Source organism: Salvelinus alpinus, chromosome 15 (genome assembly GCF_045679555.1).
Source record: "Salvelinus alpinus chromosome 15, SLU_Salpinus.1, whole genome shotgun sequence".
In the NCBI taxonomy this organism is placed as follows: Eukaryota; Metazoa; Chordata; class Actinopteri; order Salmoniformes; family Salmonidae; genus Salvelinus; species Salvelinus alpinus.
In genome coordinates this window covers 50,790,048-50,814,490 of record NC_092100.1, presented here as the reverse complement: position 1 = coordinate 50,814,490, position 24,443 = coordinate 50,790,048, and the positions used below count along the sequence as shown (strand labels likewise).

At 47.6% G+C, this 24,443-nt stretch overlaps 1 protein-coding gene across 1 annotated transcript in view; it reads right to left on the bottom strand.

The window, feature by feature from the left end:
• cttnbp2 (cortactin binding protein 2) overlaps positions 1-24,443 on the bottom strand; it is a 90,858-nt gene that overhangs the window by 10,360 nt on the left and 56,055 nt on the right. Inside the window, exons 3-10 of the mRNA XM_071344020.1 lie at positions 24,184-24,411; positions 19,082-20,537; positions 16,729-16,935; positions 15,802-15,901; positions 13,430-13,580; positions 12,263-12,493; positions 7,753-7,870; positions 5,951-6,244 (exon numbers count right to left, since the gene is read on the bottom strand). Of these exons, the coding sequence (XP_071200121.1) occupies positions 5,951-6,244; positions 7,753-7,870; positions 12,263-12,493; positions 13,430-13,580; positions 15,802-15,901; positions 16,729-16,935; positions 19,082-20,537; positions 24,184-24,411 (2,785 nt within the window). The remainder of the gene's footprint in view (positions 1-5,950; positions 6,245-7,752; positions 7,871-12,262; positions 12,494-13,429; positions 13,581-15,801; positions 15,902-16,728; positions 16,936-19,081; positions 20,538-24,183; positions 24,412-24,443) is intronic.

Genomic DNA, 24,443 nt, shown 5'->3' with positions numbered 1-24,443 from the left:
TGCAGTTCGCCACAGGATGTTTTTGTGCTGGTCGAGGGCAGTCAGGTCTGGAGTGAACCAAGGGCTATATCTGTTCTTGGTTCTGCATTTTTTGAACGGAGCATGCTTGTCTAATATGGTGAGGAAGTAACATTTAAAGAATGACCAGGCATCCTCAACTGACGGGATGAGGTCAATATCCTTCCAGGGTACCCGGGCCTGCTCGCAGTGTTTTAGGGAGCGTTTGACAGTGATGAGGGGTGGTCGTTTGACCGCGGACCCGTGGCGGATACAGGCAATGAGGCAGTGATCACTGAGATCTTGATTGAAGACAGCAGAGGTGTATTTGGAGGGCAGGTTGGTCAGGATAATGTCTATTAGGGTGCCCATGTTTACGGATTTAGGGTTGTACCTGGTGGGTTCCTTGATGATTTGTGTGAGATTGAGGGCATCAAGCTTGGATTGTAGGACTGCCGGGGTGTTAAGCATATCCCAGTTTAGGTCACCTAACAGAACAAACTCTGAAGCTAGATGGGGAGCGATCAATTCACAGATGGTGTCCAGGGCACAGCTGGGAGCTGAGGGGGGTCGGTAGCAGGCGGCAACAGTGAGAGACTTATTTCTGGAGAGATTAATTTTTAAAATTAGAAGTTCGAACTGTTTGGGCATAGACCTGGAAAGTATGACAGAACTTTGCAGGCTATCTCTGCAGTAGATTGCAACTCCTCCCCCTTTGGCAGTTCTATCTTGACGGAAAGTGTTATAGTTGGGTATGGAAATCTCAGAATTTTTGGTGGCCTTCCTAAGCCAGGATTCAGACACGGCAAGGACATCAGGGTTGGCAGAGTGTGCTAAAGCGGTGAGTAAGACAAACTTAGGGAGGAGGCTTCTGATGTTGACATGCATGAGGCCAAGGCTTTTTCGATCACAGAAGTCAACAAATGAGGGTGCCTGGGGACATGCAGGGCCTGGGTTAACCTCCACATCACCCGAGGAACAGAGGAGTAGTAGGATGAGGGTGCGGCTAAAGGCTATCAAAACTGGTCGCCTAGAGCGTTGGAGACAAGGAATAAAAGGAGCAGATTTATGGCCGTGGTAGAATAGATTCTGGGCATAATGTGCAGACAGGGGTATGGTGGGGCGTGGGTACAGCGGTGGCAAGCCCAGGCACTGGGTGATGATAAGAGAGGTTGTATCTCTGGACATGCTGGTCTCAATGGGTGAGGTCACCGCATGTGTGGGGGGTGGGACAAAGGAGGTATCGGAGGTACGGAGAGTGGAACTACGGGGTCCATTGCAAACCAAAACAATGATAACTAGCCTGAACAGCAGTATGCAAGGCATATTGATATTTGAGGGAGACATACAATAAGGCATAAAGTGATTGCAGGTCTTGATTGGGAGAGCTAGCTAAAACAACAGGTGAGATAACAGCAGCTAGTCAGTTAACACAGCAGCAGCAGGTAAAAATGGCGACGGCTAGGCAGAGAGGGTCGGATTAACTACACACAGATCCTGAGTTAAACCACAGAGCCGACAGATAAAACACAAATAAACGGAATGGAGTACCGTGAATTAATGGACAGTCAAGCAAGCATCAGCTATGTAGCCAAGTGATCATAGTGTCCAGGGGGCAGCCGTAGATGGAGCAGTGAGGCCTCCACTAAGCTAGCCCGCGGCGTAAGATTGTTCGATAGACCTGTTCAGATAACAGCCGATATGCTCAAGACAGCTAACGATTAGCGGGCCGCAGTTAGCATATGGGCGTTCAGGTTACGTCGCGATGGAGGGGCCAGTTGAATAACTCCCTCGGGCAGATAACGTCGGTATCCCAGTCGTGAAGGCCCGGTGGGGCTCCGCATCGGCAGTAAAACGGGTCCGGATAGGTGATTGTAGCCCAGGAGTGGCTGATGGAACTCTTCAGCTGGCTAGCTCCGGGATAATTGGTGTTTGCTCCGGAATTGATGTTAGCCAATAGTCACTCGGATAGCAGCTAGTTAGCTGCAAGATCCAGGTGTAAATGTCCAGAGCTTGCGGTAAAAATCCGGGGATATGGAGAGAAAATAGGTCTGGTATGCTCTGGTCTGAGTCGCGTTGTACAAAAATGGCAATAGTTTTCCGAGCTAAAGGATAGCTGATAAGCGCTAGCTGTGGTTAGCTGAACTACTCACGTTAGCTTGTGAGCTGGCTAACTTCTGGCTAGATGAATAACTCCCTCGGGGAGATAACGTCGGTATCCCAGTCGTGAAGGCCCGGTGGGGCTCCGCATCGGCAGTAAAACGGGTCCGGATAGGTGATTGTAGCCCAGGAGTGGCTGATGGAACTCTTCAGCTGGCTAGCTCCGGGATAATTGGTGTTTGCTCCGGAATTGATGTTAGCCAATAGTCACTCGGATAGCAGCTAGTTAGCTGCAAGATCCAGGTGTAAATGTCCAGAGCTTGCGGTAAAAATCCGGGGATATGGAGAGAAAATAGGTCTGGTATGCTCTGGTCTGAGTCGCGTTGTACAAAAATGGCAATAGTTTTCCGAGCTAAAGGATAGCTGATAAGCGCTAGCTGTGGTTAGCTGAACTACTCACGTTAGCTTGTGAGCTGGCTAACTTCTGGCTAGATGAATAACTCCCTCGGGGAGATAACGTCGGTATCCCAGTCGTGAAGGCCCGGTGGGGCTCCGCATCGGCAGTAAAACGGGTCCGGATAGGTGATTGTAGCCCAGGAGTGGCTGATGGAACTCTTCAGCTGGCTAGCTCCGGGATAATTGGTGTTTGCTCCGGAATTGATGTTAGCCAATAGTCACTCGGATAGCAGCTAGTTAGCTGCAAGATCCAGGTGTAAATGTCCAGAGCTTGCGGTAAAAATCCGGGGATATGGAGAGAAAATAGGTCTGGTATGCTCTGGTCTGAGTCGCGTTGTACAAAACTGGCAATAGTTTTCCGAGCTAAAGGATAGCTGATAAGCGCTAGCTGTGGTTAGCTGAACTACTCACGTTAGCTTGTGAGCTGGCTAACTTCTGGCTAGCATTTTGTTGTTAGATTTCGGATACGAGGTGAATAATACCTTTGAGGAGAAAAAAAACACATCCGCACCACATTTGGTGAGGTAGGTTGCAGGAGAGTGTTTTGAAGTTGAGTTTTTAAGAAGAAAAAATATATATATAAAAAGAAATGCGAAGAAAAATATATAAAAAATATATACACGGGACAGGACGAGGACAAAGGACATCTGACTGCTACGCCATCTTGGATTCGAAAGTCCAAGCAACCAGAGGCGGGAAAAAAATCATTATAGACCACCTTTACTCAACACACAGAGACGCATACAAAGCTCTCCCTCGTCCTCCATTTGGCAAATCTGACCATAAATCTAACCTCCTGATTCCTGCTTACAAGCAAAAACTAAAGCAGGAAGTACCAGTGACTCGTTCAATACGGAAGTGGTCAGATGACGTAGATGCTAAGCTACAGGACTGTTTTGCTAGCACATACTGGAATATGTTACTGGATTCTTCCGATGGCATTGAGGAGTACACCACATCAGTCAATGGCTTCATCAATAAGTGCATTGATGATGTCATCCCGTACGTACATACCCCAACCAGAAGCCATGGATTACAGGCAACATCCTCACTGAGCTAAAGGGTAGAACTGCCGCTTTCAAGGAGCGGGACTCCAACCCGGACGCTTATAAGAAATCCCGCTATGCCCTCCGACAAACCATCAAACAGGCAAAGCGCCAAAATAGGACTATGATTGAATCCTACTACACCGGCTCCGACGCTCGTCGGATGTGGCAGGGCTTGCAAATTATTACGGACTACAAAGGGAAGCTTTAAACCTTTAAACAGGTCAACATTCACAAGGCCGCAGGGCCAGACGGATTACCAGGACGTGTACTCCGGGCATGCGCTGACCAACTGGCAAGTGTCTTCACTGACATTTTCAACCTGTCCCTGACCGAGTCTGTAATACCAACATGTTTCTAGCAGACCACAATAGTCCCTGTGCCCAAGAACACCAAGGTAACCTGCCTAAATGACTACCGACCCGTAGCACTCACATCTGTAGTCATGAAGTGCTTTGAAAGGCTGGTCATGGCTCACATCAACACTATCATCCCAGAAAACCTAGACCCACTCCAATTTGCATACCACCCCAACAGATCCACAGATGACGCAATCTCTATTGCAGTCCACACTGCCCTTTCCCAACTGGACAAAAGGAACATCTATGTGAGAATGCTATTAATTGACTACAGCACAGCATTCAACACCATAGTGCCCTCAAAGCTCATAACTAAGCTAAGGACCCTGGGTCTAAATACCTCACTCTGCAACTGGATCCTGGACTTTGACGGGCCGCCCGCAGGTGGTAAGGGTAGGTAACAACACATCGGTCATGCTGATGCTCAACGCGGCGGCCCCTCAGGGGTATGTGCTCAGTCCCCTCCAGTACTCCCTGTTCACCCATGACTGCATGGCCAAGCATGACTCCAACACCATTATTAAGTTTGCCGACGACACAACAGTGGTAGGCCTGATCACCGACAACGATGAGACAGCCTATAGGGAGGAGGTCAGAGACCTGGCAGTGTGGTGCCAGGATAACAACCTCTCCCTCAGTGTGATCAAGACAAAGGAGATGACCATGGACTACAGGAAAAGAAGGGCAGAGCATGCCCCCATTCTCATCGACGGGGCTGTAGTGGAGGAGACTGTCATGGTCCAAACACACCAAGACAGTTGTGAATAGGGCACGACAAAACCTATTCCCCCTCAGGAGACTGAAAAGATGTGGCATGGGTCCTCAGATCCTCAAAAAGTTCTACAGCTGCTCCATCGAGAGCATTCTGACTGGTTGCATCACCGCCTGGAATGGCAACTGCTCGGCCTCCGACCGCAAGGCACTACAGAGAGTAGTGCGTATGGCCCAGTAAATCACTGTGGCCAAGCTTCCTGCCATCCTGGACCTCTATACCCGGCAGTGTCAGAGGAAGGCACTAGAAATTGCCAAAGACTCCAGCCACCCTAGTCATAGACTGTTTTCTCTGCTAAGTCTAGGCCCAAAAGGCTTCTTAACAGCTTCAACCCCCAAGCCATGACTCCTGAACAGCTAACCAGAACAGACCCCCCCCCCCTTTTTACACTGCTGCTACTCTCTGTTATTGTCTATGCATAGTCACTTTAACTCTACTTTCATGTACATATTACCTCAATTACCTCGACTAACCAGTGGCCCCACACACTGACTCTGTACCGGTACCCCCTGGATATAGCCTTGTTACTGTCATTGTTGCTCTTTAATTATGTGTTATTTTTCCATTTTTCTTTAAATTTATTGTTTACTTCAGTTAATTTAGTAAATACTTTAACACTTGTTTTTTTCTTTAAACTGCATTGTTGTTTAAGTAAGCATTTCACTGTAAGGCCTACACCAGTTGTATTCGGGCGCATGTGACAAATAACATTTGATTTGAAAACCATTTGTCTAAGAACCATACTTTCCATAGAGATTCCCCTGGAATGAACTCCTACTGTAATAGCGATTCATTGTTGAGAATAAGAGAGATTCATAAAAGCGATTCAGTTCAGCAGGGAGTCGGTCGGTCTCCTGTTGGGTGCCATCCATTCCCTCATGCTGACTAAGGGAAATTCAAACTTGAACCCAGGGGGCGGTCGGGACGCGTTCAGAGGCAGCAGGTGTTTGGAACATTGTCGCACAAAATAGGCCGCAACACCTCTGTAAACTTGGCTCAGGTTGGGAGATGTGGCTTTAAAAAAAAGACAAGGCCCTGCATCGCTGCCTGCAACAGCAACCAGGTGCATGCTCTCTGTTTGGGATATCCTTTAGAGACAGCAGGCTAGGCTACACTTCGGTAAACATACCACTAGCTAAGGCAAGGTGTTAAAGTCATATCGGTATTTATTATAAGCTAACTAGTAAATCAATTGCACAACAACCATTACAGCTCCTTACCTATGAGGATGGAGGCTATGCTAGCAGGGGTCAGTCCCAGGTGTGTGTGTTGGTGGGTGTCATCTCTGGTGGGCTGGTTTGTGTGTTGGTGTGTGTTGGTGTCGCCACAGAGCAGCTGGAGGTGAGAGGTCAAGGCTTGGCCCAGGGCGTAGTTCAGCTCGGCCCAGCGCGTAGCCCGGTGAATACACACACCCCCCAGCACACTCACACACACCCCATCCTTCAACACCTCCAGTGGACACATGGGCTCTCCTGAGCCACTGGACTGGACACACACTAACACCCTGTAGGAGTCTGAGGGAGGGAGAGAGGGAGAGAGTGGGGCATAAAAGAACAATAAAAAAGAGAGAGGGGGAGGCAGAGAGAGATAATTCGTTTTACACTGAACAGAAATAGAAAAATGCAACATGTAAAGTGTTGGTCCCATGTTTCATGAGCTGAAACCAAGGATCGCAGAAATGTTCCACACGCACAAATTTGTTCACATCCCTGTTAGTGAGCATTTCTCCTTTGCCATGATAATCCATCCACCTGACAGGTGTGGCATACCGAGAAGCTGATTAAACGGCATGATCATTACACAGGTGCACCTTGTACTGGGGACAATAAAAGGCCACTGTAAAAGTGCAGTTGTGTCACAGCACAATGCAACAGATATCTAAGTTGAGGGAGTGTGCAATTGGCACGCTGACTGCAGGAATGTCCACTAGAGCTGTTGCCAGTGAATCGAATGTTAATTTCTCTCCATACGCCGCCTCCAACGTAGTTTTAGAGAATTTGGCAGTAGTGGGCATTGTGTCAAGAAGCAGTGCGGCTTGGATGGGTTGTGTTTCGGAGGACGCACGGCTCTATAACTTCGCCTCTCCCGAGTCCGTACAGGAGTTGCAGCGATGAAACAATTGGATACTACGAAATTGGGGAGAAAAAGGGGTAAAAAAACAAAAACTGCCAGAAACCATCTCAGGGAATCTCATCTGAGTGCTTGTCGTCCTCGCCAGGGTCTTCACCTGCAGTTCGGCAGTCATAATCGACTTCAGTGGGCAAATGCTCACCTTCGATGGCCACTGGCACGCTGGAGAAGTGTGCTCTTCACGGATGAATCCTGGTTTCAACTGTACTGGGCAGATGGCAGTCGTGTGGGCGAGCGGTTTACAGATGTCAGCGTTGTGGACAGTGCCCCATTGTGACATTGGGGTTATGGTACGGGCAGGCATAATTTATGGACAATTGCATTGCATTTCATCAATTTGAATGCACAGAGATACCCGGACGAGATCCTGAGGCCCATTGTCGTGCCACTCATCCTCCGCAATCACCTCATGTTTCAGCATGTTATTGCACGGCCCCATTTCGCAAGGATCGGTACACAATTCCTGAAAAATGTCCCAGCTCTTCCATGGCCTGCATACTCACCAGACATGTCACCCATTGAGCATATTTGGGATGCTCTGGATCGACGTGTACGACAGTGTGTTACAGTTTCCGCCAATATCCACAACAGATACTGACTGGTTTTCTGATCAAAGCCCCTACCTTTTATTTAAGTTATCTGTGACCAACAGATGCATATCTGTCATCCCAGTCAAGTAAAATCCATAGATTAGGGGCTAATGTTGCGTGTATATTTTTGTTCGGGTGCAGTATTATTGCAATGTTTGATCCCATGTAATGGAAGCCGATGACATATTTCCACATGACTGAAAAGGGGGATGGAGAACTCAAACACAGAAGAGCCACAGTTGAATCAGGTGCTAGGCTGGAACCAAAAACAAGCGTGCACACCCCCTGGTGCTGGTACTCACATAGGTTCTCTAGTAAGTCTTTGCAGTCGTCGGTGGCAACGTCATGGATGGTGCGGTTCCACTTGTCCCTCCTCTCGATGTCCTGGTCACTGTGGCTACACAACACCTCCAGGCAGTCCTGACAACGCACAAAACAGTATAATATATATTACACACACCGTTGAAGTCGGAAGTTTACATACACCTTAGCCAAATATATTTACAAAATATTTATTTATTTTTCACAATTCCTGACATTTAATCAGAGTAAAAAGTCCCTGTCTTAGGGCAGTTAGGATCACCACTTTATTTTAAGAATGTGAAATGTCAAAATAATATTAGAGAGAATGATTTATTTCAGCTTTTATTTCTTTCATCACATTCCCAGTGGGTCAGAAGTTTACATACACTATTAGTATTTGGTAGCATTGCCTTTAAATTTTTTAACTTGGGTCAAATGTTTCAGGTAGCCTTCCACAAGCTTCCCACAATAAGTTGGGTTAATTTTGGCCCATTCCTCCAGACAGAGCTGGTGAGTCAACTGAGTCAGGTTTGTAGACCTCCTTGCTCGCACACGCTTTTTCAGTTCTGCCCACAAATTTTCTATGGGATTGAGGTCAGGGCTTTGTGATGGCCACTCCAATTTTGCTGTCCTTAAGCCATTTTGCCACAACTTTGGAAGTATGCTTGGGGTCATTGTCCATTTGGAAGACCCATTTGCGACCAAGCTTTAACTTCCTGACTGATGTCTTGAGATGTTGTTTCAATATATCCACATAATTTTCCTCCCTCATGATGCCATCTATTTTGTGAAGTGCACCAGTTCCTCCTGCAGCAAAGCACCCCCACATCATGATGCTGCCACCCCCGTGCTTCACGGTTGGGATGGTGTTCTTCGGCTTGCAAGCCTCCCCCTTTTTCCTCCAAACATAACGATGGTCATTTATGGCCAAACAGTTCTATTTTTGTTTCATCAGACCAGAGGACATTTCTCCAAAAAGTACAATCTTTGTCCCCATGTGCAGTTGCAAACCGTAGTCTGCCTTTTTTACGGCGGTTTTGGAGAGGTGGCTTCTTCCTTGCTGAGCGGCCTTTCAGGTTATGTCGATATAGGACTCGTTTAACTGTGGATATAGATACTTTTGTGCCTGTTTCCTCCAGCATCTTCACAGGGTCCTTTGCAGTTGTTCTAGGATTGATTTGCCCTTTTTTTTTGAACAAAGTACGTTCATTTCTAGGATACAGAATGCGTCTTCTTCCTGAGCGGTATGACGGCTGCATGGTCCCATGGTGTTTATACTTGCGTACTATTGTTTGTACAGATGAATGTGGTACCTTCAGGCGTTTGGAAAGTGCTCCCAAGGATGAACCAGACTTGGAGGTCTACAATTTATTTTTGGCTGATATCTTTTGATATTCCCATGATGTCAAGCAAAGTGGCCCTGAGTTTGAAGGTAGGCCTTGAAATACATCCACAGGTACACCTCCAATTGACTCAAATGATGTCAATTAGCCTATCAGAAGCTTCTAAAGCCATGACAACATTTTCTGGAATTGTCCATTCTGTTTAAAGGCACAGTCAACTTAGTGTCTGTAAACTTCTGACCCACTGGAATTGTGATACAGTGAATTATAAGTTAAATAATCTGTCTGTAAACAATTGTTGGAAAAATGACTTGTGTCATGCACAAAGTAGATGTCCTAACCGACTTGCCAAAACTATAGATTGTTAACAAGAAATTTGTGGAGTGGCTGAAAAAACTAAAATGACTTGTGTCATGCACAAAGTAGATGTCCTAACCGACTTGCCAAAACTATAGTTTGTTAACAAGAAATTTGTGGAGTGGCTGAAAAACTAGTTTTAATGACTCCAACCTAAGTGTATGTAAACTCCCGACTTCAACTGTACACACACACACAGCATTCGGGAAAGTATTCAGACTGCTTAAATGTTTCAACATTTTGTTACGATACAGCCTTATTCTAAAACGGATTAAATCAAATTCAGCAATCTACACACAATGCCCCATGACAAATAAAACAGAAATATCCTATTTACATAAGTATTCAGACCCTTTGCTATGAGACTCTATATTGAGCTCAGGTGCATCCTGTTTCCATTGATCATCCTTGATGTTTCTACAACTTGATTGGAGTCCACCTGTGGTCAAGTCAATTGATTGGACATGATTTGGAAAGACACACACCTGTCTATATAAGGTCCCACAGTTGACAGTGCATGTCAGAGCAAAAAACAAGCCATGAGGTCTTGAATTGGAAACACCAAGACTCTTCCTAGAGATGGCCACCCAGCCAAACTGAGCAATGAGGGGAGAAGGGCCTTGGTCAGGGAGGTGACCAAGAACCCGACAGAGCTCCAGAGTTCCTTTGTGGAGATGGGAGAACCTTCCAGAAGGACAACCATCTCTGCAGCACTCCACCAATCACGCCTTTATGGTAGAGTGGCTAGACGGAAGCCACTCCTCAGCAAAAAGGCACACAACAGCCTGCTTGTTTTGACAAAAAGGCACCTAAAGGACTCTCAGACCATGAGAAACAAGATTCTCTGGTCTGATGAAACCAAGATTGAACTCTTTGGCTTGAATGCCAAGCGTCATGTCTGGAGGAAACCTGGCACCATCCCTGCTGTGAAACATGGTGGTGGCAGCATCATGCCGTGGGGATGTTTTTCAGCAGCAGGGACTGGGAGACTCGTCAGGATCGAGGCAAAGATGGATGGAGCAAAGTACTGAGAGATCCTTGATGAAAACCTGCTCCAGAGCCCTCAAGACCACAGACTGGGGCGAAGGTTCACCTTCCAACAGGACAACGACCCTAAGCACACAGCCAAGGCAACGCATGAGAGGCTTCGGGACAAGTCTCTGAATGTCCTTGAGTGGCCCAGCCAGAGCCCGGACTTGAACCCAATCAAACATCTCTGGTGAGACCTGAAAATAGCTGTGCAGCGACGCTCCCCATCCAACCTGACAGAGCTTGAGAAGATCTGCAGAGAAAAATGGGAGAAACTCCCCAAATACAGGTGTGCCAAGCTTGTAGCGTCATACCCAAGAAGACTCGATGCTGTATTCGCTGCCAAAGGTGCTTCAACAAAGTACTGAGTCTGAATACTTATGTAAATGTGATTTAATTTATTATAATTTTTTATATAAATTAGCAAACATTTCTAAAAAACAGTTTTTGCTTTGTCATTATGGGGTATTGTGTGTAGATTGAGGGGGGGACAATTTAATACACTTTAGAATATGGCTGTAACGTAACAAAATGTGGAATAAGTCAAGCGTCTGAATACTTTCCGAAGGCACTGTATGTGTCTGTGTGAAGCAACATACAAACCCCGCCCACTTCAGGATTCCTCTTTCCAGTCTTTAAATCCCTATTTATGTGCGGTGTAAATTAACTTGTCACAATTGTTGCTGGATTGATTCACATTTCAAAAGAGAACCAATGCATTCTCCAATTCTTGCTTGTACAAAGATCATTTTCCAATTGATTTTACGATGGCGCCAACGTCCGTTATGACTGCTCAAACATGTCGGTCCCCTTCAAAATGTCAAATGTGGATTTTGATCTACATAATTTACAACACCGACCCCTTGGACGGGGATTACACGCATAAAGACAATATTTATACCACAAGACCGAGGAGAAAGCGGTCTTTGCACAGGTGAGTGTTCCTTGTTTTTGTACAGTTTTTAAAAAGTTCAGATTTTATTCATTTGAAATGTTCACAAAGTAACTCACTACAATGGAAATCGCTCCTGAAAAGCAACGGCCCAATCGCATAAATAGGGCTCTTGATCTTGGACACAATGTAAACGATTTGGTCGCATTGGTCAATTCTAGAGAACCGTGTTTAGAGTATAAAACAGGGGGTATCATTTTCTTAAACATACTCTCCAACTAATGTTGAATATGCAAGAGGACTTTACAAAAACAATCATGAAATCCATGGTGAAAAATACAGGAGCTTAGGAGGTGGATTGTGAGGGGCTGGTACCTTTGAAAGATGCTGGTTTGATAGAGGGTCATTTCATGCAAGTGTATTTGTAAATGAGTTATTTTCAAACATTATTATTCTAACAATATAATTTAAAAAACACAAATAGGCCGTATATGGTTGAAAAATGTTAGCATGGGTCGTTTCAAATAATAGTTTTATTTATATTTGACAAAGTTGAAAACGGTATTTCCCATCCAAACTGGCGGATGACATTGACTTCTTGTCCGTCACGATACAATTATACAACGTGCTATAATTTAGTCAATATTTAATGGGGATTATATATTTTTTTATTCAGAAAATGTAAAGTATCTCGCTCCATAATGCAGCATTTAGTAGAACTGTGTGTGGGGGGGGGGGGATTCTGCACAGCTACTATATGTGTAAGCATGTGCATTTTTGTTTGTCTCCAATTAACAAATTGAAAAATATGGTCAATGTGTCTATGTGCATACATACAGTAGGTCTACATTACTGTGGGCTTACAGTACATGAGTCATGTCCCAGTACCTTGAAGCCCCTGGCAGCAGCGATGTGTGCAGCGGTCCAGCCCTCACAGTTTGCCTGGTTCAGCAAGGTGCTGGATAGGATCGGGACCATGGCAGGACCAGGGCTATGGTCAGAGCTATGGCTGTGGTCAGGGTCATGGTGTGTGTGGTCAGGGGGAGGGTGGCAGAGGAGAAGCCGCAGAGTGTCCACATGTCCCGAGCTAACCGCTGCGTGGAGAGCCGTGCAGCTGTCCTGTGGATCACACACACACACACACACACACGCACACGCACACGCACACACACACGCACGCGCACGCACGCACGCACGCACGCACGCACACACACACACACACACACGCACACGCACACGCACACGCACACGCACACACACACACACAAAGACATAAGCCACCTGCACACACTCCAAGCTGTTCCAATTTAAAATGCACACAACATTGGAAATACTTTCTGTGAAATATTGGATAATATGACTTCTGCAAATGTGATGTTGACCAAAATAGCCCAGTGGAGCTTCATTTGTACGCAGTTTCCCTCGGGACAACACGGTGGCTATTCACAGAGGGGCGTCACCAAGACATTTAGACATAGCTGTCTAAATACACAACTAAGCAAAACACATTCATGAATAATTGGCAACAACAATACCGTGAGTAATTAGTCACATCCCATATGGTTGCCTTAAAGAGACAGGAAATCTATAAGTGAAACACTGATCGGCAGGTAGAGCGTTGGGCCAGTAACCGAAAGGTTGCTGGATCGAATCCCCGAGCTGACAAGGTTCAAGTCTGTCGTTCCGCCCCTGAACAAGGCAATTAACCCACTGTTCCCTGGAAGGACGTCATTGTAAATAAGAATGTGTTCTTAACCGACTTGCCTAGTTAAATAAAGGTTGTGTTGTGATGCAAATGTGAAAAGTGAATTCCCTTGGTGTTTAGAAGCGTATGTGTTCTAGGGACTGACTGCATGCCACGACTCTCCTATCAGACATTAAAACCCAATGAGCTTTCTGTGATCTTGATTGGCTGGGGGAAAAAAAGTCAAATGATCTCAGTCCTGAGTGTGACAATAAGGGCCAGTTGAGGACCATCTGAAAATAGGAGAAATGTAGGACAGGGGAGGACAATGAGGCACGGTTGAGGACATCTGGCGCCAGTCGGGGACTTACGGTGGTGGATCGTGAGCGGTCTGCCCCGGCGTTGAGCAGGGCTCTGGTACAGTCCAGCCTGCCAGCTCCGCTGGCCACGAACAGAGGGGTCTGTCCACCCACAGCCCCATGATCCACATCAGCCCCACCAGACACCAGGGCCTCCACACACCTGGACATGGGACATACACATGAGAAGAGGTCAGGTTACACACACAGGGGCGGTTTCGTGTTTTTTTAAGCATCCTCAGGTCAGCACCAAGCGCACATCGTTCATTTCATTTGGCTTCACAAAGATGAACTGGTTAGTCCTTATTTTAGTCTGGGACTCTCTAGTCTAGAACACTTTTTTTTTTATATGGATTCATTTAAGTAGAATTATCTTCGTCCTGATTTATATTAAACTCTGTCCGGGAAACAGCCCCATAGAGGTAGTGAAACTCTGTGAAACTTAAAAGTTATGGTAACATTTCTACGCTGTCAAACGGTCATCCTTTTTCTGTATTGCAGACATAGGTCAGTGTGTGTTCACGTTCGTGTGTGCGTGTTCAAATGTGTGCGTGTTCGTATTAGCCCTGGCCAGCTGGTGAATGTGCAGTGTTGTAATATCTGATCACAGTAGTATTAATAGTGGGGGTAGCCGATCGGCACGCTGACAGTCACTCACACAGAGTGGTGTTTCACTGTCTCAAAACGTTTACTGGAGCACTGGTAACATGCATTCCAGTGGGGGCTGGTAGGAGGAGTTATAGGAGGACGGGCTCATTGTAATGGATGAAATGGAATAAATGGAAGTCATGGAGTCAAACGTGGCTTCCATATGTTTGATACTGTTCCATTTATTCCATTCCAGCCATTCAAAATTATCCCGTCCTCCTATACCGCCTCCAACCAGCCACCACTGTTCATTCCTAGGTCAGGGCTACTTTACTCAGGATGCCTCTACACTCAACAGAGGATGGTATAGGGCAGGGCTGGATGTGTGCCCAGCACAGCTCACATAAAGGACAGGACATCCCCAGCTGCTCCTGTCTCACGTCACTCTGCAGGTGTCCGCAGGGGGGCGCCAGAGAAGTAGAAGATTACAACTGCCCCTAAACCAGGGGTGGGAAACCCCTAATTAAAACCTGTTAAAGGATCGGACCCTATTTTTTCAATTTTCGCCTAAAATGACATACCCAACTAACTGCCTGTAGCTCAGGACCTGAAGCAAAGATATGCATATCCTTGATACCATCTGAAAGGAAACACTTTGAAGTTTGTGGAAATGTGAAATGAATGTAGGAGAATATAACACATTAGATTTAGTAAAAGATAATACAAAGAAATCTTTTTTTTTTTTTTTACCACCATCTTTGAAATGCAAGCGAAAGGCCATAATGTATTATTACAGCCCAGGCAAAATTTTGATTTTGGCCACTAGATGGCAGCAATGAAGCAATGATTGCATATCTGTTCAAAATGTTGTATCAAGACTGCCCAAATGTGCCTAATTGGTTTATTAATACATCTTCAAGTTCATAATTGTGCGCTCTCCTCAAACAATAGAGTGGTATTCTTTCACTGTAATAGCTACTGTAAATTGGACAGTGCAGTTAGATGAACAAGAACGTAAGCTTTCTGCCCATAGATATGTCTATGTCCTGTGATTTTTTGTTTTGTTACGTACAACCTCATGCTAATCACATTAGCGTAACCATCCAGCAGGGGGGGGGGGGGGCACCGATCCCGTTGAGGTTAAAGGCACATTTCAAAATGTTCAACTTCATATTCATTTCCAGCAGCATCCCAACATATGTGAAAATTGCACGTTATGTTTAGCAGTAAGGAAGATAAGTGTTTCGAACGACATCGGTGTGCATCGTGTAATTATAACCAATTATGTGTAGGGTTTGTCTACTAATTGGTTGATGATGTCATCTTCCTCGATCTTTTTTTACAACAAAACGTAGAAACGCACCACTTTTCACATATGTTGACGTTGGGGTGGTGCTGGAGAAGATGAATATGAAGTTGAAACATACATTTCCCTTTATGGATTCGGGGCAGGTAAGCTGATCCTAGATCTGTGCCGTAAAGGCAACTTTTACTCTGAGCCGCCAAGTCCATCCAAACACGGAAGACACTATAGTTGAGAGGATACTATATTTAACATGTACAGTAAGTAACACGATGACATGTAACACGCTTAGCGCAGGATCTGACCGTTTGCTGTGTGTGATACATATGAGACACAATATCTGTCGGTTTGTATGCGTGCCAAATACTGAGCCGACAGTTACTGCCAGTGGCTCTGTGTGGAACCAGATATTGGGGGGGTGCGGTATATAGCAGTGGCTGTTTTTAGAGACAGGTTGATGTAAGAATAGGGGTTGTGTGCGTTGTGCACCAACCTGTGGTGTCCGAACGCGGCGGCAAAGTGTAAAGGCGTAAATCCGTTTTCATCAGAAACATCAGCAAACACCCCTGAAGTCAGCAGCAGCTTAACACAGTCTGAGAGAGGGTGGGAGAGAGAAACAACCATTGATTTCTCAGTTCTTTAACTTAAACGGGTTTTACTTGTGCCTCTGTACATTAGCACTGTTTGCGGATCAACAACCATTGAATGACAGAACACTATCAAACGTGAAAGAAAGGCTTCAAATCTTGGCTTCAATAGGTATTGTGTGTGTGTGTGTGTGTGTGTGTGTGTGTGTGTGTGTGTGTGTGTGTGTGTGTGTGTGTGTGTGTGTGTGTGTGTGTGTGTGTCTATTGCCTAAGAGTGGAACAGCAAGGGCTTTATCTGACACACTTGAGTGAGCAGGGATCGCTGTCCCTCGAGGCCACAATTCCCATGTTGTCTATCTACAGTAATTCTGTGCTTCATATCAATGATAATAACTGTATTGACTAAAATGAATCAACGGATTTGAATATCTTCAGGTGTGTATCATATATGTTTTTGCACTGACTCCATGCACACTCACTAGACTACCCATACACTCACACATACTACAATGACACACACACACACAGACCCACGTTCACATACGCTGCTGCTTTGTTTTTATTACCTATCCTGATTGCCTAGTTACCTCCACTTACATGTACATAGTGTATTACCTCTACCTCGTAACCCTGCACATTGACTCGGTACTGGTACTCCTTGTATATAGCCTCGTTATTGTTTTATTGTGTAACTATTTCCTTTTTTTACAAATATTTTTCTTACTTTTTAACTCTCCATTGTTGGGAACGGGCTCGTAAGTAAGCAGTTCACGGTAAAGTCTACACCTGTTGCATTCGGCGCGTGTGGCCAATAAAATGATGGATGACTGTACCTGTGTGTCCGTTCTGGGCAGCAGAGAACAAGGCGGAGGTTGGGTGGTCTTCAAGGTGACTAATATTATCCGTTGGATCTCGGTTAAGCAGCATTGACAATAAAGTGACATTTCCCTGGGAAGCAGCTTGGAGGAGCAGGGGGCGCCCGTCGTCCAGGGCAACGGGCCCACCGCAGGTTAGCGAGGGGACTATGGAGGGACACCAGCCTAATGGGAGTTAAAGGGGACACAAGGTTTAACATGGCAGGGAAGCTGGAAGAAGAGGGGGAGGGACAACACCTGGGGAGTTCCACGACACAAAGACTAGTCTAGTTACAGCTCAAAAGGGAAAGCATGAGTCTATTGATAACCGAGTGAATTTAAAGAGCTTGTTCCCTTTGTCACACATGACCTAGTAAGCCACAACATAGAATAAGTTGCCTTTCAGAACAGGTGGACAAGTCATGGAACCCAGGTGTAGGATAGAGGGCATTTTTGTCATCTCAACCATCGTCCATCCATCCGCACAACCAACCACCACAACCATCCCCATTCACGCGTGTATTTAATGTCAATCAACACACCACCCCTCATCCGTGCACGAACCGTTTAGTATGTCAACGACAGTGTTACTTAGCAGGATGTGTGTGAGCAAAGAAAAACGTAAATAAGAAACCATAACACGATTCAGTAAAGGACAAGAAAGAAAGAAAAGCCTACTTTTAACTTGCAACTAAACAGCATAGGCCTAATATTATTCAGCTCTGATCTACTGTGCTGTAAAATGCTAAAAACTCTGCCTTATAGACGGGGTGGAAGGGAAGGCGAAGGCCGTTGTTAGCTACAGTGCTACAAAAAAGGGACGCCGTGGGTTATTTGACACTCCTCGGGACAAGAGGGTTTTAAAAAAGTGTGCGGTGTGGAGCAAAGCGAGCTGAAGACCTTTCGAGCACACCCTTGTCTGATAGACTGAAAAGGAGAGGGGGAGGAAGGAGGGGGGTAAGTATATCAGCAGTCGCCGTTTCCAAGACGACGGGTAACAGAGACCACTACTGGTGATAATACGTCGGCTGGTTAGTTTGGTCTTCTGAGTCGGAAAATGAAATCTGTCTCACCGCTGTGGAGTCAGACGTTGTATAGTAATATAGTCTTAAATAGAAGTACGTTTTGGAAATGATACAATTTCCTCAACATACTGAAACATTGAGACAAATTTGACTTGGATAAACAAAACAAACAACAAAAACCTTGGGACTGGAACTCAGCGAAACTGTGACACGGTGATCTGACAACAGGACCATTAACCTAAAAAGCAAACGTATCACTTCATGAAGTAATGTGGGGAATAGAATACGGCAAATGTCAAAAAGAAAACGACGAAACCTGTACTAAAAACTAACGAGCACCATTACTAGTTCGTTTCGGTCAGCGTGGTGCGAAAACACTTATTTCACATTGACATTAAAAACCAAAAAGACAAAAAACAGGACTTGCATCGCGCAACTTCTCTACTTGATTGCTTGGAAAATGGTTGTTGGAAAACCTTTTTTCAACCAATTGCGACAATAAACACACGTTGCGGTATAACCAAGAAGTAGTAGTTTAAGCACACCAGCATCAACATTCATAGCACTGTCAACATACATATAATAGGTACATCAAAACAGAGTGCAGGAGTTGACACAGGAAGGGAAATGGAATGGTCAGTGGGAGGGGTTAGTGGAGGGAAAACAGGAAATGTGCAGACAGGAAGTGTGCAGGGAGGGGTGGAGTGATGAAGAGGAAGAAGATTCAAGAGTCACAGGTATCATGCTGGTGGACGATGAAGGGGACGAGGGGAGAGAGCAGCCACTGGCATCAGCTTCAGAGAGGAGGGTTACTCATAGGAACCCTACACACCCTATTTGGACAGGGAAAACTAACCTCAAAACCTCATTGCCTCAAGAAACAGTGGAGTAACGCTCCTAGTTCCTACAGCCGGAGCAAGCTAGCCTAGCATCTGACCCTTTATCCAGGCACGTGATATTAGCCTGCCACTGGTCTGTTTACAGCTGCTATCTAGGGGATAACGTGTCAGAATAGGTCTACGGAGAAGCAGGGAGACGACAGGCTCCTGAAGGAGTGGGAAGAGAATTAAGTATGCGTACAGAGAGATCAGGTCTCAAGCAATGGTTTAGGGCCAGGGAGGGACAAGAACTAAACTTGACTGACCCTGCTCTGTTGTGTTCTCCTCTGGACTCCTGTGGTTAAAGCAGGTTCCCTATATCCCGAACACTGCGCTAAGCTAGGCTAACCTAGCATTGGAAAGATAGTTGGAGCGGAGAGGTAGAGGCAGTAGGGGGAGAGCGGTAGGAGGAGCGTGGTGCCCCTTTACCTGATGCTGTTGCCAGGGGGCTGCCTGGGGCACGGGGGCTACGGGATGGAGCGCTAGTGGAGGAGGAGGGGTTTATGGAGGAGGGGCTACTGACAGTGATGGCAGCGCTGGTGGGGGGGCACTCTGCACATGCGGCCTGGTGCGGCCCCCTCGTGGGGGGGCAGGCACCCACCTGAGACGCCGTCAGGGCTGGGACCAGGTCCAGGGCAGGTTTGGGCGGCAGCTGGGGCGTGGCGGGTTTTAACCCCACCCCGGGAGAGCGGCTGCTGTCCCCCACCACTTTGATGGGTGGGTGGGGAGGGGATGGGGTCTGGGAGAGGCCCGGCTTTTTGGGTGGGATGGGGGGCGGGTTGCCCCGGTCGATCCTGGCCACGGTGGGGGACTTGAGGCCGATGGGGTGGCCCAGGCGGCCGGGGAAGGGGCCCCCCTCCGAGGTGGAGTGGGGCAGGCCGGGACGGAGGGCGCTGGGGCCCCCTGCTGGGGGGCTGGTGAAACGCGAGAGGACCTGCGTGACGGTGTGGCGCGCCTGCTGCTTGGCGGCAAAATTGTCGCGGTTGGTGGGGGAGAGGTCGCGGGACGGCGGGCTGCTGTGGGAGGCCGTGCCGTTTTGGTCCTGCTCCTGGAACTTGTAGCGGGCAGCCTGGACGCGAGGGCTCACCCCCGTGGGCAGCGCTGGAGTGGGGGCTGGGGAGTGAAGTCCCCCGTGGGGCGTCTGGCCCTCTGCTCCGTTCTCCCCCGTTTGAGGAAGTCCTCCTGAGCTACTGTGGACCAGCCCCCGGCCTGCGCTGGGCGTCTTGGGCAGGCTGAGGCCCGCGTAGTTGGTGGGAGTGGGTTTGACAGGGATGGTGAGGGGGCTCGGCTTCTTCTGCCCCTCGGCCTCTGGAGGGCCGGGATCTGTTTGGCAGGAAGCCGTCCGGGATATGACGGGGTCCGTGGCCACGGCAACAGAGACCGTAGGTTTGGGCGGTGGCGTGTTGGTGGCAGCGGTGGGATCCACAGCAGCAGCACCCGGTTGGGCCGAGACCCTTTTATCATCCTTACCGTCTTCAACATCTTGGCCGTCCTTACCGCCCTGTTCAGTCCTGAGCTGCTCTACCAGCCGGCGCAGGCTCAGGCTCTCCGTCTCCTCTCGGCCCAGCCTGGCGCGCAGCTGCTCACGCTCCGTGTCCAACTCTGACAGTTGCTTCTCCATCTTGGCCTCCAGCTGCTGTCCGCGTTGCCTCTCTGCCGTCAGCTCCTCCTGCAGCCGCCCGGCCGAGCGGCCCTCGTCGTCCAGCCGGGCGGAGATCTCGTCGAAGCGCTGCGACTCCTCCACCACGCGCGTGGCCAGCTGCTTGCACTCCCGCACCAGCATCATCACGATGTGCTTGTTCTTCTCCCGCTCGTCCTTCAGCTGGGCGGTTAGTTTACGGTGCTCCTGCTCCAGACTCTGCAGTTGCAGTTTCTCCAGCTGCAGCTGAGGGACAGAGACCACAAACCAGTCAGGGGAGATGTCGTTTAGAAAAAAACACACACACTGTATTGTCAGACACACAGACCGAACAACACACCGCTCTCCCAAACACAAACTGTACAAATGATCTCAAACATGGAAACTCAAATCACACACACGTTATCTGCACACACTCACACAATTGCGTAACGACATACACACACGGTCAGATCACACCTACACCAAACATCACAGATATCAAACACACATATCTACTACCCACATCTGGTATATCCTTTGCAAAACATACACGGAGTATAGCAAACACTGGGAACACCTTCCTAATATTGAGTTGCACCCTCCCCCTTGGCCCTCAGAACAGCCTCAATTCGTCAGGGCATGGACTCCACAAGGTGTCAAAGCGTTCCACAGGGATTCTGGCCCCTGTTGACTCCAATGCGTCTCACAGTTGTGTCAAGTTGGCTGGATGTCCTTTGGTTGGTGGACCATTCTTGATACACAAAGGAAACTGTTAAGTGTGAAAAACCCAGCAGTGTTGCAGTTGTTGACACAAACCGGAGCGCCTGGCACCTACTACCATAGCCTGTTCAAAAGGCACTTAAACCTTTTGTCTTGCCCATTCACCTTCTGAATGGCACACACACGCAATCCGTGTCTCAATCGTCTCGAGGCTTAAAAAGTCCTTCTTTAACCTGTCTCCTCCCCTTCATCTACACTGATTGAAGTGGATTTAACAAGTGAACTCAATAAAGGGATCATAGCTTTCACCTGGTCAGTCTGTCACGGAACGAGTAGGTGTTGTTTTGTATGCTCGGTGTACATCATGTCACACTCACGCCGCCACATGACATACAGTAGATCTACGGCACGTCACATACACCCCGTAGACCCTGCGTCCCACACACACACACACACACAAACACACACACACACACACACACACACACACACACACACACACACACACACACACACACACACACACACACACACACACACACACACACACACACACACACACACACACACACACACACACACACCTGAAATCAATATGTTCGCTTTATGAACTGTGGAGGTGCTCTCTAGGCTCCTCGCGTTTGTTGAAACTATTTCCTGAACCAACCTGGCCTGACAACCAAAGATGTGACAACACGACAACGCCTACAATGGCACTACGATGGTCTTGAAGAGCCACAAACCTTTCAGGAAACGCCGCTTGGCAACAACTACAAGCTGACATTGTATGTTCAAAAGGACAAGGTGAATCGTAGTGCTCAACAAACGGAAGAAGAATGAGGAACATTTCTCCTCTCCGTGTTCACACAACGGCGCAAAATAGCCATGTTGAAATGACCTCGGTATTGTCGGTCTCTCCCTAAAAGACCACAGAATACAAAACAGACCCATTTGAATTCAGCAATAACAGTCCTCCATTTTAGAATATTGATTTAATCATAATTCAGAAAGCAAAAGACCTAATTTACACAGAAACAGTCAATATGCAAAATAGCACACTATCTACACAGATCTACACAGACCCCCACCTCACTCCACTCACTCACGCACACACGCTCGACTCACGCACACACACACACACACACACACACACACACACACACACACACACACACACACACACACACACACACACACACACACACACACACACACACACACACACACACACACACACACACACACACAACAGAGCAGTTATTGGAAGAACGGCGCTCACACACGGGGGGAAAAAATGGACGATGGAATCTAACGTTTCAAACATCTGATTGAATTTCGATGACTTGTCAACCCCGGGCGACTATATCTGGAGCGTGGCTGCTATTGTTAGCTGTGCGTTGGCAGCGAGGGTACAGGCTTAGCTGGGCTTTCAGAGCGATTGCCTGCCCCGCTGCTCTAACGAGCCCAAACAATGAGGCTGATATCAACTATGCCTGCCTGCTACCCACCCCCAGACACGACCCCTTGTAAATCCCCACTGGAACGAACACACATCTCGGGCTGATCGACTGAGTCCCTGTTACGTCACTCCTACGAAGCTGAATAGCTCCTCCGGCATGAAGCTGAATAGCAACGGAATGACATCCGACTGAAATGAAGCCCTTCCAACTGTGCCATCTGTACTACGGTGAGATCTGTTGCCATGAGGAAACACTCATTTCTCCCATTTAGGATTCGGGTCCTATTAGAGTAGAGTCTATATTATCCCTGAAGGATCATTTGATTTACTTGTATTGTCCACTCGATGTGTACACCTCACTGGCAATACAAGCCACCTCATGTACTGGACCCTGCCCTGTTCCTAGTGACTCATTCATAATGCATTATGCCAGTACGCACACAGCCTTACACTCTGCCAGGCAGGTGAGCGGAGTGTTACATACGGATGAATGGCACCAGGCCTTTCAGCTGGCTTTAAAACCCATTAATATCTCAAGACACTTACGCAGAGAAACGTGACTTTGTATGGGGTCGGCGTGAACATAGTATAGGGTAAAAAAAGTTGTTTCTCATTTATTTGTTTATGTTACAGTATGTTATTATTCACAGACCAGCGATAACGATTTGTTTGGCGTTCTCGTTGTTGTCGTGTTCTGGTTTGTGGCAGATGAAACAGCTAGCTTCATCCAGACAATCGTGTGGCCTGTCACCGTGACAAAGGCAGAAGGTTGGGGGAGGTGGTTTATTCCAGGAGTGGGAGGGAGGGTGAGGGAGGGGGGTATTGGGAAAATGAGCCAAGAGCTTCAAGTGTTTTGGACTCCATGCTGTGCTGCTGTAGTGACATTGAGTCAAAATGGAGCGGCTGCAGGTTTCATTGTGTCTCAGTGGCTAAACACAAACAGCAGGGTCATGTTGAGTAGGGCACACCGTAGCAAAACGTTTTGCAACGGAATTAGCTAGTACGGAACAGGATCCTCTAAATACTCCTCAATCACCTCTCTTTAACTCTACCTTCCCCCTTCTTCCATTCTCTCCACATCATCCCCTGGCTGCTATCCAGTCTTGGCCTGGCTGGCTGGCTGGCTGGCTGGCTGTGTCTCACTGCTTATCTGGAGCACACAGCACAGTGCTGGCTAACAGAGGTGTCTCCGCAGCCACACAAGCCCGGTTGGAGAGAATCTCGGTCTCCGCTGGCTCTGTGACTGGTGGAAGGGTTCAGGAGTAGGACAAGGAAAGCAGTTCTCTCACATACACACCCCGCCCTTCATACCCAGGCAAGCCCCATTCCACACACACCAACGTTCTATCGAACCATAGAAAATGATACGCTGCCACGCACACCATCCCCCTCACACTCACCCTGCCAACCTCCCATACACACACCCTTACGCTCACCCACTCCATCCCTCACCCACTACCTCTGCTGGAATAGCACACGGAGAGGGAGAGAGGGGAAACAGGACAGAGACGGAACACATCTGGCCATGGTGGAGTTAAATCAGACAGACAGTCCTACATAGTCCAGGGACAGAGTAAGAGGTACAGCAGATACACACACTTGCTCTCTGACACGCGCACGCACATTCACACACTTGACATTAACCAAATATGGCAAAGCAACTTCAAATGCATCTCACACACACGGTTATCATATTATAGTATTGTCTACACACAGCCTCCCATACCCTACCCTCTTTTGTCTGCTCTCGGCAGCTTCCAGCTCAGCTGACATCCTCTCCTGCATCTTCCTGCAGTGGGCCATGACAGCCTCCAGGACTGCGATGGGGCTGGAGCCCACCGGCCGGCGCTCCTTGTCCACCCCGGGGACACAGTCAAAGTCCCTCTGCAGGGCCAGGAAGGGGTCGGTCAGACTGAAGTGGCCGTAACGCTCCTGCAGGAACACCTCCTTCCGCCGCGCCTACGGAGAGAGAGAGGGTTACGTTTAGTACG